Source organism: Gracilinanus agilis, chromosome 2, assembly GCF_016433145.1.
Source record: "Gracilinanus agilis isolate LMUSP501 chromosome 2, AgileGrace, whole genome shotgun sequence".
Classification (NCBI taxonomy): Eukaryota; Metazoa; Chordata; class Mammalia; order Didelphimorphia; family Didelphidae; genus Gracilinanus; species Gracilinanus agilis.
The window spans coordinates 405768736-405787779 of NC_058131.1; the positions used below are offsets into that span (position 1 = coordinate 405768736).

General features: G+C 33.6%; 1 protein-coding gene across 1 annotated transcript in view; it reads left to right on the forward strand.

Annotated features, from left to right (window-relative positions):
* The window catches only part of FAM13B (family with sequence similarity 13 member B), a 70493-nt gene that overhangs the window by 36375 nt on the left and 15074 nt on the right, over positions 1-19044 (forward strand). The window contains exons 8-14 of the mRNA XM_044664570.1: positions 814-943; positions 9121-9185; positions 11486-11537; positions 11960-12110; positions 14439-14504; positions 16264-16474; positions 17086-17215. Coding sequence (XP_044520505.1) covers positions 814-943; positions 9121-9185; positions 11486-11537; positions 11960-12110; positions 14439-14504; positions 16264-16474; positions 17086-17215 — 805 coding nt within the window. The remainder of the gene's footprint in view (positions 1-813; positions 944-9120; positions 9186-11485; positions 11538-11959; positions 12111-14438; positions 14505-16263; positions 16475-17085; positions 17216-19044) is intronic.

Below are 19044 nucleotides of genomic sequence, written 5' to 3' on the forward strand. Positions count from 1 at the left end.
ATGCAAATTTGTATGTAAAGCATGCCTCTCTTTTGGGCCCACTAGTTCCCCTATTGAAAAAGTAAACCACACATGCTATTGGTATCATTTTAGCACTCTTTCTGTTTATAAAAATCTAGCATATTTTCTTTAGCTGTTTCAACCCCATTTAAATAATAACTAAAAATAATTGTTGCTAAAATTTATATAGTGCTTTATAGTGTTTGTAAGTAGTTTTTTTCATTTTATCCTCACATTACCCTTGGGAGGCAGGGGCTATTATCTCTATTTTATAGATGAAAAATGAGGAAACTAAGGCAGATGATTTGCCCAGAGCTATGCACCTAGTAAGAGGCAGGATTTGAACCCAGATCTTGATGTTTTTAGGTCTAGCGCTCTATGCACTATGCTACTTTTCTAAATAGTTTGCAGTAAATAAACCATTATGTATAATTTCATAGAGAAATATAAAGTTTTATAATATGCCGACATATATGTTCTTCTGCCAAGGAAAGTTACTAATAATTATTGTAAGTGTGTGTTATTATTTTGAATACCAAATCAAAATAATTTTTTATCCTCAGTGTTTATTACCTGAAGATAAAGTAGCTTCTAAATAATCTTTCAAAATATTTCTAAGTGGTTTAGCAAACTGTGCCTTCTAAGCTGAAGGAGAGAGGATTTCCTTAAGAAGCATATATATAATTTTAAAAAGTGTGTCCACACACAAATATCTTAGGTGCAGATATATATATATATAAATTATGTGTGTATATATTTTTGGTACATATTTTCCATGTGCTCTAATAATCTTTTATCATCTTTGTTACTTAGGGATACTATTGCTGGTGATATTAATGCTAGTGAGAGTAACGAAGATTGCTCTGAAACATTGACTAGCACAAATTTAGAGAATGAAGCAATTCAGCCTGATTTTGCTTTTGAGAATGAAGAAAATGACCAGGTAAGACCCCCCCCCCCCCCAGAACAAATAACTATTCTGATTTCTTTTGTCATAGTCATAATTTTCTCATATTTTCCATTTGAGAATGGTTATGGCCCAATATCTTCACTAACACATTAACACTGCCTAGAGATTATAGCACTTTTACAGGTTTTTTTTTTTTTACATAATTGTTGTATAAATTGTTCCCTTCTTCCCCCTCCCCCCCCTCCGCTGATCAGTTTGTCCTCAAAATGTTCATTTTTCTAGTATTTATGTTATGGTATCACTTTGCATCACTTTATTTGTTTTTCCATAAATTTAAAAAATCGTCTATTTTCTTATTAATCATAGTAAAACTTCATATCACTTAGTTATTCATATAACTTATTTAGCCATTCCTCATTTATTGAATTTCATCTTAGTTTTAATTTTTTTCCCACTACAAAAAGAACTGCTATAAATGTCTTTTTAAATAAAGAACCTTTTTTGGATCCCTTTTGGGCATAGACCTAGCAGTGGTCTAGCTGGGCCAAAGGGTATGTGCTGTTTAGTTTTATTCCCAGAAAGTAACAAATATTTCTGATATCCATTATTTTCCTTTTTTGTCATCTTTGCCATTCTGATGGGAATGAGATGGAATCTCCTAATTCCTTTCATTTGCATTTCTCTAATTGGTAATATTTTGAAGCATTACACAGCCACATTATATTGCCAAGATTTCTTCCTTTCAGAACTCTTTTGATATTAGGCCATTTATCCATTGAAATGGTTCTTTTTCTTATAAATTTGAATAAATTCCTTATTTATGTTAGAATTGAGACTTTTATCAGAGAAACTTACAGCAAAGTTTTCCTCCTGGTTAATTGTTTCCCTTTTGTAACTTTAACTTTATTTGATTTGTTTGTGCAAAAACTTATGTGATCACAATGTGTCTTCTGATATTCTCTATTCCTTGTTTGGGCATGAACTTTTTTCCTAACTGTAAATCCAATATATAATCTTTTCCACGTTTTTGTAATTTGTTTTTAATTTATTATTGAGAATTTTCCCAATAGTATTTGTCAAATAATGAGTGAGTCCTTATCCTAGTAATTTAGGTCTTTATATTTAGTGAATAAGTAGGGTAGTAGATACATTTGCCTCTGTATGTTTTTTACCTAGTTCAACTAATAGTTTTTCTTTTTTAACCAGTATGAAATTATTTTAATAATTGCTTTGTAAGATAGTTTGAAATCTGGCTCTTTTTTAGGACTCCCCTTATTTCATTTCTTTTCAATATCTTCTCTTGAGATTCTTGACTTTTTTTTTTTTGCTTCCATATGAATTTTGTTACTGTTTTCTAGTTTTAAAAAGTTTTTTGGTAGTTTGATTGGTAGGCATTGAATAAACAAATATGGGTAGTTTGGACATTTTTTTATTATATTGGTTTATCCTATTTATGAGCAACTAGTATTTTTACAGTTATTTAGGTCTGTATTTCTTTAAACAGTTGCTTGTAGTTGTATTTATATAGATCTTGTGTGAATTTTGGAAGGTAGATTCCCATAATTTTATACATTATTTAATAATTTGAAATGGAATTAAAATTTTATCTCTCCCTAATCTCTTTCTGATGAGTTTCATTGGTATTCTATAGAAATGTTGATATATTTATGTGGGTTAATTTTATATCCTTCAATTTGTTGAAGTTATAGTTTCTGTTAATTTTTTTAGTTGACTCTTCAGGGTTCTTTTAAGTATACCATTATATTATCTGCAAAAAGCAACCATTTTTCTCTTCTAAAGTTATTCCCTCAATTTCTTTTTCTTAATTACTGTAGCTAGCTTTTCTAGTACTCTTGTCAAAAAGAGGTGGTGACAATAGACATCCTTGTTTTTGCCTTTGAATTTATTGGAAAGGATTCTAGTTTATTTCTGTTATAAATAATGATAGCTCTTGATTATAGATATGTGTTTTTTTCATATAAGGAAAGGAATCCATTCATTTCATTCTTGATTATGGTGACAATGAATGAGATTTGCTTTCCATTATAGCGATGATGGACTTAGGATATACAATGATATATATATCATATAAAATATCTAAATCCATCACCTATAGTTGTCTACAGCCATGGAGGGGATTTGTTTTACTTATTTTTAAAATTTGTTCTTATTTGGTATTTTTGGTTTTGACAATGCATGATTGTTGCAAGAAATTTGTATTTTTTAAAATGGGAGTGAGGAGAGAAAATTGAATTTGTCATTTAAAAAAAATAGATTGAGGTGCTACAGATATGAAATGTTGAATGCACTTTCATATGAGATCACTGTATTAGTTATATTTAACTTTTTACTTTGTTACAAGAGATCTCTCACAAAGCAGGAGTAATTTTAATATTTATAATTAAAGAAAAGACATTCAATAAACTTTTTTTTTTAAACCTTCCTCACATCCTCATCTCTAGTCCACTGCCCTTGTTCTGTTCCCACCCTCAGGTCCACTCTTTTTTTTTTATTGTGTTTTTTTAAACATTTATTATTTATTTTTTGTTGAAAAGTTAACATAGTTACATAATTCATGCTCTTACTTTCCCCTTCACCCCCCCGACTCATTCAATAAACTTTTAAAAAACTAAATCAGATTTTCTAAGTAGATGTCAAAGAAAATTAATGCCAATAAATTTCAATGGAGAAGTAGATTAAAATTATTTTAAATATCTTTAGAATAACTTCAATTCATCTAAATGAGATTACTAAGAACATTTCTAATGCTCACAAGTTTTTTATTTTAGTTTTCTAATATTCAGCAAAGGGATTTTAAAAAGTATATTATTATAATATATTTTTAAAATTTCATAGGTATTGAGTATTTTCTATATATTTAACATAAAATCTATTCTTTATATTCTTAATCTCAAGATAAACTAGAATTGTTTCTTCATTTTCATTTAAATAAAAAATTATGTGTATCTAATGCAGATTCTTTGGGATTTATGGAAATATTTCTTTAGTCACTATTTTCTTATGCAATATAGTGTAACATATTGCAGGGCAGGCACTTGAATTCACCCTGAAAGAATATACTTAAATATTTTTATACTTAAAAAGATAGGTACTGGCAGATAGTTAAGTTGGTATGTAAGAAATAACTTATTTCTTTCTACTAACCCTTCTTCTGTGTTGGAAAGAAGGGTTAGAAATAAAGTGAAAAGACTCTGGGTAGGAAGAGGGGTAGTCCCAGCCATGTGATTCATGTAATTTCATTTGATACCAGTGATATCCTTTCCTTCCATTTCTATAAAAAGATGTCCAGATAAACAACTCAGAAGGCTGACTGCAGCATACCGAAGAACTACATCTTGGCCCTTAAAATAACTTTGTAATTGATAGTCTTTTAGTTTGTTAAAAGAACTTGCTCCTTACACCTTCCTTGCCAAACAAAACAAAACAAAACAAAACAAAACAAAAATTCTCTGAATCATTGGCTTGGAGGATTGGTGGTGATTGGTAATTACCAAAGAATTTCTGTCCAAGCCATATTCAGTGAAATAGACAGAGACTTGGTAAATGTGAATAGTGTTAGGAAGTATTTAATGACTTGGATGAAATTAGTCTGTACTCCACCAGGTTTGTGATTATTGTATATCTGCCATGGGGTTCTTAGACTTCTTTACTCACAATGGCAAATGCTAACCTTAAATGAGAAGAGTTGAGATCATTCAGAGAGTTGCTTACCAAGTGAATGCCATTACTCTTATTATGTTCTTAGCTTTTCAGATTGTTCTCTTAACTATGTTTTCTAGATACCATAAGATGATATTATGAACTCGGATTATGTAGGTTTAAAGATTAGACCTGTGTTTTCATTTGATAGAAGTTGTTTCCTCTACCGATAAAAGTTGGCATCTTCTCTGCAGTTTATTTTTTTTAAGAGTTGCCTAGAGTAGTGGTGTTAACCTCAAATAGAACCGAATCTCTGCAGGCTGCATATTGACTTAGAAAACTATAAATTATTGCTTTCTATGTGGTATTTTAATTTATTTTGTTAAATATTTCCCAGGCATGTTTTAATCTCGTTCCTTTGCGCTGGGAATTTGGATGATTTCAAGTTTGACATCTTTCAGCTTAGAAGCATTGAGAGGTTAAATGATTTGCCCGTTGTCACATAGCCATTATGTGTCTGAGGTAGAATTTGAATCCAGGTCTTCCTGACTTCTGAGGCTTGCGTTATACCCATGCTGCTTCTCATACTTAAATATTTGTGTATCTTTTGACCAAATTTTGGTGTCAACCATAATGAGATTTATGCTTTGTCTAAGGATTTGGGCTGTTGGTTTCTTTGGATGCGTAATTATATTGAATGTATAGCGTTCCAGACTTTCAAACAAGTTTATTACCTTGAACATTATTTTGAGCATTTTAAGGTTGAGGAAATGGAGGTTCAGAGACTGACAGTTTTTTTGTTTTGATATTTGAAAAATGAGATCTCTTATTCATATGGTTCTTAGTAAAATAATTATTAAGCTTTTCAAATGTTAAAAATTATTATTCTGATGTTTCTTTTCCTTTTAATTGAAATGTTACTGGAGAATTTTTGGAGAGAATTCTCAATAGTTGCTATTTTCTTCAAAACTTAACTGGAAGACTAGAAGATTCAACATGAATGAAACCAAAGTTTTGAAATTAATTTGCTTTTACGTAAAAATACTAGCATATCTCAGAAATTTTTTATTTATATTTTTTAGCTTAAGTGCCAAGCTAAAATGTTGTAAATAATAGATATGAATTGCAGTGGTCTGAAAGAAACTTAGAATTAAAGAAATCACAACTGTTCTCATATTTCCTCTAAAACTGGTAGTCTAAGCAGTATTTAGCTTTTCCTCAGTCCTTTTGGAATCATATGTAAAAGTTTTTTTCTCCTTGAAGTACATATGTGTGTATTATTTTGTAGATTTTGATGTCTTCGTCCTTCAAATGTATGTACGTGTGTGTGACCAAGATAACTTTTGGTAATTGGTTAGTCAAGTAATACAACAGGTCTGTTTGGACCCTTTTGAGTGGATTGAGAGCCAGACCTAGAGACAGGAGATCCTAGGTTAAAATCTGGCCTCAGATACTTCCTAGCTGTGTGACCCTGGGCAAGTCACTTAACCCCATTGCCTAGCCCTTACCACTCTTCTGCCTTGGAACCAAAACACTGTAAGGGTTTTAAAAAAAAAAAAAGAAAGACTAGAGGTCAGTCTTCAGAAAAATATATTGTTGTTGCTAAATTTTCAAAGTGATAGTACCTTGGGTTATTGATAAAGCTTATTAGTATCTTTGAGTTCCACTATGGGCCAAATTTTCATTTTTTTCATTGTATTCATTTTTTTCATTTCCCCTTTAATCTTTTAAAAACCCTTACTTTTTGTCTTTTAATCAGGTCCAAGGCAGAAGGATGATAAGGGCTAGGCAATTGGGGTTAAGTGTCTTACCCAGGCGTCACTCAGGTAGGAAGTGTCCGAGATCAAATTTGAACCTGGGACCTGCTGTCACCAGGCCTGGCTCTCTATCCACTGAGTCACTGTAATCTACAGGGAGATATTTCTCTTCTGGGGATTTCCTCAAGGTGCTAAGCAGCAGACATTTGTGAGGAGAAATTTCATTTGGATATTTGCTAATTCCCTGCCTTTTAAAAACAGATACTCCTGTGTGACACTGGGAGTAAAGTTGGCCAGTTGTTTGTTTTATTTTTCCAAGTGAGAAAGGTTATAATGAGAAGTTTTAAGGGTCTCTGTTGTAACTACATTTGCCTACTTTACAGTTATACTTTGAAATAAATATTGTTGTCAAATAACCCATAGATTATTTGACACTTTTTTTTAAGCCCTTATCTTCTGTCTTAGAATCAATACTGTGTATTGGTTCCACAGCATAAGAGTGGTAAGTAGGTTAGGCAATGGAGGTTAAGTGACTTGCCCAGGGTCACACAGTAAGGAAGTGTCAGAGGCTCCTATCTCTGGACCTGGTTCTCAATCCACTGAGTCACCCAGCTGCCCCCTAGATTATTTGACTCTTGATGTGGTAATGCTAATTTTTAGTGCTACCCTAACAAATTTGTCCAGTATTTCTTTGATTTTTTTTCCCCAACTATGGACATTATTAACCCTATGTGGCCCTGACCAACACATATATGTTATAACCAAATTCAATTATAGTGAAGTCTTGTTAAAAATTCAGCTCTTTGGGACAATCACCAATGTTGATTTGAGAGAATTCACTGCTTCAGTAATAACACGACAATAAGTTATGCCTATAGCCATTTATGAAGGGGATTTGGGATAGAATTGCCATATTTTCATATGATTACTTAACAGCCTTATATTCTACTAGGAGTGATAGTATGTTCATAGATTAAGGGCAAGAACTGCTTTTCACTTTTTCTATGTGTATCCCACACTGCCTAAAGCATGTAATTTGTTGATTAAGGAGAAATGGCATATATATAAAACAAGTAATACAATGATCCTGGAGTGGGGGAAGTAACTTAACAACTGGGTGAATCAAGAAAGTATTTGTTCTTTTGTAATCTTGAAGATGGTGCTTGATCTGACCTTTAAAGAGAGATAAGGGTTCCAAGAAATGGAGAAGAAAAGTGAGAGTGTTCCTGATAATAGTGGACTGTGTGCAAAAGTGTAAGAGGTGGGAGACAGAACACCATTTACCAGGAAAAACAAGTAGACTGATTGGGCTGGAGCATAAACAGATAAAAATGTGTAATTAATTTGTAAAAATAGGTTGAACCAGATTGTGAATTATCACATTCATTCTCTGTTTCATTTATTTCAGTATGCGATCACTTAGATATGTTCAAGATGAAAGTATGACCCTGGGCAAGTCACTTCCCCTCTCTTTCCATCAGCTGTCTTATTTGTAAAATTAAATGGCTGCACTGATGATCTCTGACATTTGTAAGATGTAAATCCCATGAGTCTATCAAATTCTTTCTGTACATTATGTGATGAGAATGTACTAATGAAATTAATTAGTTTAATAGTTCAGAGGTTTATAAATTATTTTCCTTACGGTACCCCATGTTGTAGGTGTAGGTAGAGTGGGCATCATCCTACCCATTTTCTAATAAGGAAAACTTATAGAGGTCAAGGAACTTGCTTATAATTTGGAAGTAACAGGAGTTAGAAGACCTGGATTTAAGTCCTTACTCTTAAATATAGTGCTCTTACTACTTATGACTCTTTCTCCTTCTGACTTCTGACTGAGTGGTTTTGAGTATGGTTTGGAGAGAGGAGTAAAATTTTCGTTCCTCTTCTATCATCCTCCCCCTACCTTGGCTGCAAGCATATAGTAACATCCAAAACTTGGGCCATTATAGCTTGAGAGAGTGAATGTAGGCCATTAAATAACCAAGTGGATTTAAGAACAAAGGAGAATAAAGCCACATAATTTTAAAGAGATGCCAATGTTAATGTGCAAATAACATCTTACACTGGTATGTAGACATCTATATCTAGAATCTTGCACTGTTTTTATCTGTGGTCATTATAACTAAGGAGCATGGGCACTGCCATTGATAAAGGATAGTGCAATATTATAAAATTTAAATCAAAGAGAAACAGTTAGATTATGTTTGCAAAGCCCAGGCTTAGCTAGTGTTCTCCAAATGAATGGTAGGACTAGAAGGAAACTTGAGTCCTTTAATTCAAACCTTTTTTCATGGCTGAAAATTGATATAAGAGAATCCATGAGACTGCTTTAAAATCTCTAGATACTATTACTAATATTCTTATTGGGATCCCATCTGTGCATGTGTTAAGAATTAGGAGAAAAAGCAAAAGAAAAGTGATATAGGGAGACTTTATTTTTGGAGGTAGGCACTATGATTGTGGAAGAATAGGAATGCCTTCAGTGAGATTGTATTTTTATCATGTGTGGGAATGGCAGATTAAGACCCTCTGACTTTGTTTTGATAGCATTTTAGTTTTGAGGAGAAACTAGTATTGGTATTCTCTGTACTAAATGATAACTATCCTATTCACTATTTAAATAATATGATAAAAGAGTAATGCAATTGAATATTTGACTGTCCATTTACCTTATAACTGATACTTGAGATTTTAAAATACTTTTTTCTAAATTGTGTTTGTTTCTGCATTAATTAACTAGTATGTTTACTTCATTAATTAACACCTTAATGATTTTGTTTTTGTCATCAGTCTGTAGATATACTGTTAGAGCCATGCATTGAACATAGTGATGATGAAGATGAAGATGTTCAAAGGTACATATTATTTTATTACTTTTCCTTGATTCATTTGGGGAATTGTAACTTTCCAGCTTTTGATTTAAATTTAAATGAATATGTCTGTATTCTATATTCACAGATTGTTAGAACATAAATAGAATCAAACATCTTGTTAAGTCTAGTTGCAAAGATTTCTTTGCAAGTATACATTTCTACTGATATAATGGTTCAAATAGACTCTGTAATTCCTTGGAAAGCATTCAGAAAAAATAACAGTAGTTTCCCTCATTAGAAGCACCTAAAATTTTCAAGTTATTCTCAGATTGTCAAAACCTCCTGATGTGCTTTGCTTAGTACCTTGAATGATCTTCTCAAGTCAGTTAATTCTTGGTCTGAAGTTTGGATAACTGCTAGATTGGGGTAACATCTTTTCCCACAAATTTGTATAGGGTATTTCCATTCCCTTTTGAACTATTGACATATTCTAATACTTTACACAATTGCTACTTGTTTATCTCCTTGGGTGTCATAGATAGGAGGGAGTTACTCGATTCAATGAGTTTTAATTAGTGAATGACTCTATGTAGAATTTTGTTTTTTGGGGGGGAATACAGGCTTCCCAGAGTTCTTCTAAATAATGCTAAGCAGAACACTTGGATCTGTTACACGTTTAAGGTCACAAGGACTTGTTTCTTATTATGTGCTTTTACTATGCTGCTTAAAGATTTTTTCTTAGGAAAGATTTATTTAGACGCTTTGGGGTTACCTAGGTTAATTTGAAAGAGTATATTGCAGATGAAATAGCTATCAATTTTGTGAAAATAGGGAAATACAAAGCATCATTGCCAAATTGATAATAGCCACTTGCTATGGCCAAAATTGTTTTAATGCTATTGTCTCACTTCCTCAGTGCATCACATAATTGTGAGTAGGGAACCTGTTCTCTGAGAGTAAGTAAATTCTTTGGAGTCATGTCTCTGGAGGATCCCCAAACTCTTAAGGTCCACAGACTCCCTGCTCACAGTAGTTCCTTTTGCTTCCTTTCAGGAGGCAGGAATGATCCCATTCCAGCCCAGGGAGTGTTGAAGCTATGGGCTGAAGATGTAAGATTAACAGGATTAACAGGCATCCCCAGAATGATGACATCTGGATCTGGTAGAGCAATAAGGATCCATTTAGTGAGGACTCAATCTTTTTGGAAAACCTCTTCCCTCTTCAACTTGTGTGTAGGTTAGCAAACTTGTTTCTGGAACCAAAGAGCACGTTGGTTAGGTGGATTAAGTCTTGCATGTTTAGTACCTATGCTGCTAAGAATTAGGTGCCTAGGTCTTCTATGGTACCACTTAGCATACAGTAATGCATAAAATGAAGCCCTTGGGGGCTATAAAAATATAACTTTATTGAGTTCAAACTGCATACCCAGCAAGAGCCAAAATGAGAAAATGGGTTACAGATTTTAGTTTCTTAACCCTAGTTGTAGTCATGAATCCTCTTTGGAAAAAAGAATGAATGGGTAGTGATATAAATGGTCACATCTGTGTGAAATAGTTTTCCACAGTGCTCATGTTTATGATGGAATTTGAATACTACCTGCTCTCTTGATAGAGAAAATAGGTAGAGGCTGAATATATTTTAACATTTTTTAACACTTTTTTTTTTTTTTTTTTTTTTTTTTTTTTTTTTGCAACACTGCCCTTGTAAGAAAGAAGGAAGTCTTTCAGTGAAAATTTAAGGTGGTTCAACTGAATTTAAAAAAGAAATTCTGCCCTCACTTTACATTTTGAGGGAAGAAAAATGGCTTAGAAGTATTATTTTAAACATTTTTTTTGTAACTAGAACCCTCTTCTCCCCATTTTGGATTATAAATTTTACAAAACACATTGAGCCACACCCTCACTTTTTAGAAACTGCCATTTATACCCAACAATTAAGTGTTCTGCAAAGGAAAGAAAAAAAAATCCCCCAAACTCACTTGAAATAAGTAACATTTGTATAGAAAACTTCTTTCCAAATGCACCTTTATTCTCTTGGTTTCCATTTGTTGTGGATTTTCTTTTTCAGAAATAGCTTATTGGGGGGGATTTTTTCTTTTGGGAAAGGGGGGAAGAATTAGTCAGTGTTTGTAGGTTCAAACAGATTCTGTGGATCTTTTTGGGTAATGTGAAATTCTCCAGATGTAGGGCTCCAAAGAATGTACATACCTCCAGTTGCCAGTTTCTCTTCTCACATTCTAAATGCTAATTGTATTGGGGAAGAGAGGAATTCAATTAAGAAATGTCTAATTGATTATAAAGTCTTTTCTTAAAAAGAGTAATTGTTCTATTTTATGTTTTTAGGAATGAATGTGTGCCATTTAATGACAGTGGTAAATCTTCACAGTTGACTCTGGTAATAATTTCCTTTTATTATACAATTTCAAAAAATCATATATCATTTCTTTAGCTTTCTTATTTTCTGCCCTAATTAGAACATTTTGTATTCATACATCCATTGCTCTTGATTGAGCATGAATGGAGGATTTATATTTAGTCATTGCCAACAAGTGTGTTGTAATGTAGTGGTGGTTTTGGCTAGATATTTTGGTAGAATCTATAGAGTACAGACAAAAACTCAAAGAGTTAAAGAAAGACTTTTGAAGTTAATTTTCTTCCAGGAGGGCATGTAGAACTAAAAACTTTCATGATAGTGAAAATGTGGGCAAATTGATTTCCTATGTATACATAAATACCCTGCAATAAACAATATAATTGTATATTTGTTACTTTAAACTGTATAGCTTTGTTGTTAACTGCGCCTTATTTTAAATATAGGATTCTAATAGCAAGATATGTGATTTGAATGCCAACACTGAATCGGAAGTGCCAGGAAGTGAAAGTGGTGGTGGTGTTCATGGAGATGCAGCATGTTTGCATATCCCTCATTTAGAGCTGAAGAGTATTTCTGATGGTGATAAGTGGGAAGGTAATTTTATCCATCTTTTTTCCTCCCCTAAGCCTATGTGGTAATTGAATTGACATAAAACAAATAATATAATTGAATTGACATAGAACAATGAGATGACTACCCTTTCACCTGAGCCTCAGGTGGGATTGCCAGGTAGGTTTTTATTTTTGTCGTGATATAATATTTGTGAGTGAAGTTTTGGGAAAACTTTTGAGCAATAAAGGGCCTAGTCAATCTCACTAGCTGGATGAGACAGAGTGGGAACATGATCTTTTTATAGGACTTAACAGTTTGTCTTTAGGTCAGGTCCTAGAAAAATTCCCACAGAACTTCTGTATAGTCTTTAAGGATAGTGACACCATTCATGAAGGCATGGGTTTGCATAAAAAGGAAAAGAGATATATGCTAAATATAAATTTAAAAGAAAAATTATAGCACTTATGAATCTAGAAGCTGTCCCTTGTTGCACATTTCCTCTCCCTGAAATATCTCATTCACTCTGATAACATTGACAAAGGGTATATAGAATTAGTGTTAATATTATGGGTTATAGTTGTAGTTTTAATGAAAACTCTTACACATTTGCATTGGTTTTTTTGGTTTTTTTAATACATCTAACCTTAATTTCTTTAAGGCTTTCTCTTGTGTTAATTTCTTTAGCTGCCTTTCTTATTTGGCTTAAGTATTTGATATGCTCAGCAGCATATTACGTTTGTCTTAGCTAGATTGAATTAGAGCCAATATGTTTTTAAAAAGAAAACTATTCTGCTAAACAAAGACAGTTAGAACTCATGTTAACATCTTACAGATTTAATTGATAGTAGTAGAATATTGCACCCCAAATGTATTTAACTCTAAGTGATCCCAGCAGACCCTTTGAACTGGACTGATGATCCAAAAGACTCCTCAGGATCAGTTTTATAGGAGAGGTCTATTATTTGTGTATATAGAAGGAATCTTTTTAAATGAGCAGTTGGCTTCTCTGAAATAAGAATGAAGCTAGAGTCATACAAATCGGTGTCTTATAAGAGAATGCCAAAAATAAAGTAGCATCTTGGGATCATTGGTCTCAGGGCAGCTAATTAGCATGAAGTAATTATTGTTCTCTCTTGCTTAGAAAATACTGGGAGTCTTTTATGGAAAAGCTTAGCTTTATGACCCATCCCAAAGGGAAACTGAATAAGTCCTTATTCTTCCGTCCCCAACTGGACCTACAAAAATTGTTTATAGGATTAGTGATAGGAGAGGAAATGCTATTGTTGTCCCATGAGCCACAGAAATTCTGTATCTCTATTTGAAATTACTGTGGGGGCAAGGGCTTTGCTCCTGATACTACTGTCTGGGTTACATTCTTCCTTCATTTTGGGATAAGAAGAGAAAAAGAGTACTTATAGGGCTTGTGGTCATACAGGAAGGTAGGGTTTATAAGTTTCAGGATATAGATAGTGAGGTACTTCATGAAGAAACATGGAACTCCTAAGAGATTTTTCCCCAATGTATGTAGTTGTTGACTACATCTGACATTGCATATTCTGACCAGCTGAAAGTAGACATGCCTCTTGGCATACTCTGGGCGTTTAAATGTACTTTTGCCACAAACTCTCCCAGTAGCAGTCAAATTAGTAGCATCTTCCTTTGATGAAGAGATCAATGTTTTATAAATTCATCAACTATCTAACTTAGGATGTCTAGGGACCTGAGATAACAGGCCCTTATATTATATGGCTAGTTAAAGTAGGTAATTTCCTGAGTTTCTAGCTCTTTCTCTCTCAAACAAATATGAATCTTCTATTTTCTTGTAGTGCTAAATGCATTATTAATATAATGGAATTTGGGAGAGATTTTTAGTATGTGGCTATTTTCAGAATTATCACTTGTAGCTATTAAAAAAGAGTCTTGGATCTTGAAAAGAAGTATAATCTCTTAAAGAGATTCTTACATAATCTGAGTCTAGAGTGATATGTGTGACAGAAGTAAATCTATGCCAATGTAATTGTGCAATTCTCAATATAATAAGAAGAAAGCTGCTTTAAAAAAAGTATCCTGATAAGGTACTTCCATTTTTATCGAGTACTATGTTTTAAAAAAACAAAAGCATGAATTAAAAATACCACTAATTTTTTTTTTTGCCTTGCTTAATTGGAAATGTATGTTTTGTCTGTTTTCAAAGATTTGGTCAGTAGTAATTTTGTTAGGTAAATTTTTTTTGAAGAGTAGAATAAGTAACTTGGCCAAGGGAAATGTTTTTTGTATCTTTCGGCTTTGTGTTAGTTATGTGTATGGTTTGTTCTGACTGTGCTGTGTGTTCACTTTAGTATTTTTGCCATTTTTTTTCCATTTTATTAGCGTCATGCCCTATCACTTTCCCCCTCATTGATTTCAAAACAATGCATCTGCAGAGAGATGGGGAGGGTAAGTATGGTTCACCATAGTTTAGTTTTCTGCCTTTTTTATGGTTTATGATTTGTTTGCCTTACAATTAGCCCTTCTCCTGCTGCCCCCATTTCCTCAGAATGTCTTTATGGGTAAAAATGCTACCCAGATAAAATATCTCTGTTTAATTCCCCTCCCTTTCCCCAAATAGGAGAGTTCTTATAAAAATTTGCTATTGATTTATTATTCGCTGGGAAGCAGGTACAAGGGTTGTTTTTAAAAAATCACTTTATTGCTGGGTTTTGTTGTGTTGCACGCTTTGAACTCAAGTCAGTTATCAGATTTATCTTGGTGGCAGAAGGAAATTGAGGTGTATTCTTACTCTGAAAAAAAAATGAACTGTTTTAAATTTCCCAGAGACCAATGTGAAAATATTCTACTAGGCAATCCTTAGCTATCATGACAAGGGAAAAAAAGCACATTTGAATTTTGACACTGTCAAGTAATCTTTGAGAATCAAAGGCAATTGAAACTTTTTTTAATTGATCTGAGTAATACTTGTGTTAACCTGTTGCTGTCTTATTGGAGGAAAAATATTCTTCATGTATTAATGGCAAACTTCTTTGTTTCAAATGGTATGTGAAGTTGATTTTGTATTTGGAGTGTTTGTGGAGTGCTTGTCTGTGTGCTTTGTTTTATTGGCTTGTGTGTGCAATTGTTTTGTTAAAAGTATGTTAACATGTTTTCAGTTCAGTATATTGTACACTGCTCTAAAATACACGATAAGATTATTACTACAGGCTTTGTTTGGCTTGCTATTATATTTGGTGTTTAATTAGTAAAATATGTTATACTTTTGAATTCCATAAAGGATAAACATACTTCAAATTTAGTGCCTATTATCATGTAAATTAACTGTTTGCTGGCTACAAATCAGTCATTTTTGGAGCTATCCAAACTCTTGAAGGTTCCTATAAGGGCTCCTCTTGGTAAATGAGTTCTTTAATATACATGGAGCCTCTTGATCCTGAAAGAGCTTTGGCATCTTCTAACAATTCCAGTTGACAGCCTGGAACCAGTTGACTTATTTGGAAAGTTTTGGCTCTTTTCTTCTTGAATGAATATGCAAAGTATTTTTTTGATCAATGCCATTTTTATTTCTTTTTAAAGAGAAAAGTTAAAAGGAGGGCATCCAGCTAATCATGAATATTCAAGTAACTTGACAGTGTCTCTTCTCATCTGTAACTTTATTTTTTTTTAACCCTTACCTTCTGTCTTAGAATCAATACTGGGTATTGGTTTCTAAGGCAGAAAACTGGTAAGGGCTAGGCAATGTGGGGGTTAAGTGACTTGCCCAGGGTCACACAGCTAGGAAGTGTCTGAGGCCAGATTTGAACCCAGGAAGGACCTTCTGCCTCTGGGCCTGACTCTCCATCCACTGAGCCACCCAGCTGCCCCAATGTAACTTTATTTTTAACACACACACACACACACACACACACACACACAGCCCCTTATGTAAAAATTTAACTCATATGGGGACTATTAAATAATTATTTTCTAATGTTTTAAATCTGTGATAATAGACCTTACCATAAATATTCAAAAGCATCAATATATTTTAAATTATTTTATGAAATAGTGCAAATGATTGAAAAATTTTAGTTAAATGCTTTTTTACGTTTGATTATAAATTACACAGATTCCCACTGAATATATAGCTGCTTTTGACACTAGAAACTTTGCTTTTTGGAAATAAGAAACCCATGGTACCATTTCTGTGTGTTCTGTTTTGCAGAGCCATTTCCTGCTTTTAAGTCTTGGCAGGAGGATTCTGAATCTGGAGAAGCTCAACTTTCCCCACAAGCTGGGAGAATGACTCATCATCCCCTTGAAGAAGACTGTCCACCTGTGTTGTCACATCGTAGTTTAGATTTTGGACAAAGCCAGCGGTTCTTGCATGATCCAGAAACTTTGGATTCTTCATCTAAAGCACTTTCTTTTGCCAGGTATGCACCTACATTTTATGATATACTACAAAAGCTAGTTACAAAAGTAATGCGTGGATGTTTTTGTTTAATTGAAAGAATTTGTTTAAAAAAAACCAAACCTCTTGAAAGTCATCCCTGTGTGTTCTTCAGGTTCTGCTGACAGACTTCCACTGCATAGAGGTGTTAAGCGATGAGCCTGTGTATGAGTGTAATGCTGTTAAGAGCATAAAGCTTCTCTGGGTTGTGTCTTTCAATATTTACTCTTTAATTGCTTCTTTGTACCCTAACCCCACCCAAGTGGATTTTCTCTGAAAGATTTTTTTCCTCTTGAACTGTTCTTGGTACAATTTGAAGAAAAAATTTAAACCAGTTATAAAGTTTCAAACAAAAGCATAAGTTTTGTTAGCTTTATAATCTTTAGCATCTGAAATTCATACTCTTTTTGGTTTTAGCTAGTCTGCCAGTATAGACCAACTTCATGATCTTGATATCTTTGGGAAAGAATATCTTAAAATAATTTCTACGTTTCTCAAAACCTAGTTAGTTCATTCCATCTTTGATAATGTCAAATGATGATTCTTTAGTCTTTGCAAATGCACACATTGGGTTTCTCTTAATTTTTAAATCAGGACTCGAAGAGCATCCTTTAGTTCAAAAGATGACAAAAGGGAAGATAAAACACCTTATCAGTTGGTCAAGAAACTACAGAAGAAAATTAAACAATTTGAAGAGCAATTTGAAAAAGAAAAAAACAGTAAGGTAAGTTAATAGCCAATTGTGTAAATAGAATCAGAATGCTTGAGTTAAAACATAATACTCTCCCCCCCAAAACAAACAAACAAACAAACAAACAAACAAAACTTTTTACCTTCTGTCTAAGGCAGAAAAGCAGTGAGGGCTAGGCAAAAGTAACTTCCCAGGGTTGTGAAGTTTCTATGGCCAGATTCGAACTCGGACCTTCCCAGTTCCAAGCCTGATTCTCTATCCTCTGGGCTACCTAATTGCCCTTGAACTGAAACTTTTGATGCCATCTAGTCCAACACATTTTGGGGACAGGGTTGCTTCCATATTGGATTTTTAAAAGGTTCTAATCTCACTAATCAAACATTAGCTGGATGACCATGCATAAGTTACCTGTATGTCTTAGTATCCTAATCTGTAGAATTGGATGAATAATGGAATCTATCATACTGCCTGTTTTTGAAACTCAAATAAAGTACTTTGCAAACCCTAAAGATTATCTAAGTGTCAGCTTTTATTATGCCTTGGAGGAACCTTTGAGGCTTGGGGAAATGAAGTCACTTGCCTGTGTGATACAGTTATTTAGAGGCTAAATTCAGTCTAGGACTTAATTCATTGCTATTTCTTTTTTCTCTCCCCTCTTCTCTCCTTCCCCTTCCCTTTCTGCTTCTAAAGTAACTTAGCTCTAGCAGAAATATGAACCAATCTCTATTTTTCTGTTCTCCCTGCTACCCTGGTGTATAGATTCTCGTCACTGTCCGCCTGACTGTTGAAGTTAACTCGTCAGAAATGTTTTCTAATTTTTTATGTATAAATTGTTTGTATTACTTCTCTGCTCATATTATTCTTATACTGCCAAATCTTCAATGGATTCCTTATTGCCTCTACAGCAAAGTTTAAATTCCTTTGTGGAAAACCTCTAATACCAAGCAATCTGGTTATCACTACTTTCTAGCTTACCTCTAAATATTTTCTCCTCCAGTCCTACTCATTTCTGTCTCTATGTCTCTGCATGTTTTCCCCTGTGATTGGAACATTTCCTTTCTCCTCTTTCTTTCACTTAGAATTTTCTATCCATTTTTAAAGGTCTAACTCAAATGTTAATTTCCTTCTCAAATCCTTCACTGATTTGCCCACTTGATGATAACTTTTTCCCAAGAACTATTTGTTCTCACATAACATTGCACTATGTTAGTGTTTGCCATATTATTTATTTCTCTTAAATAAATCTCCTTACATGAGTAGAAGCTCTAAGAAAGTAGGTTCTAATTTTTACCTAAATTTTTTAAAAAAAGGAGGCAGCTGGGCAGCTCAGTGGATTGAGAGCCAGACCTAGACGGGAGGTCCTAGGTTCAAATCTGGCCTCAGACACTTCCCAGCTGTGTGACCCTGGGCAAGTCACTTAACCCCCATTGCCTAGCCCTTACCACTCTTCTGCCTTGGAACCAATACACAGTATTGATTCCAAGATGGAAGGTAAGGGCTTAAAAGCAAACAAACAAACAACAAACACATAAACAAACACATAAACAAACAAACAAACGAATAAATAAACGAATAAATAAATAAATAAAGGTTTTTTCGTTGGAAAAATAAATTAAAAAAAAAATCTTCCCTAGTGCCTATAGTGGGGGCAGCTGGGTAGCTCAGCGGATTGAGAGCCAGGCCTAGAGACGGGAGGTCCTAGGTTCAAATCTGGCCTCAGACACTTCTCAGCTGTGTGACCCTGGGCAAGTCACTTGACCCCCATTGCCTACCCTTACCACTCTTCCACCTATAAGTCAATACACAGAAGTTAAGGGTTTAAAATAAAAAAAAAAAAATTCACCATTCCTAGTGCCTATAGT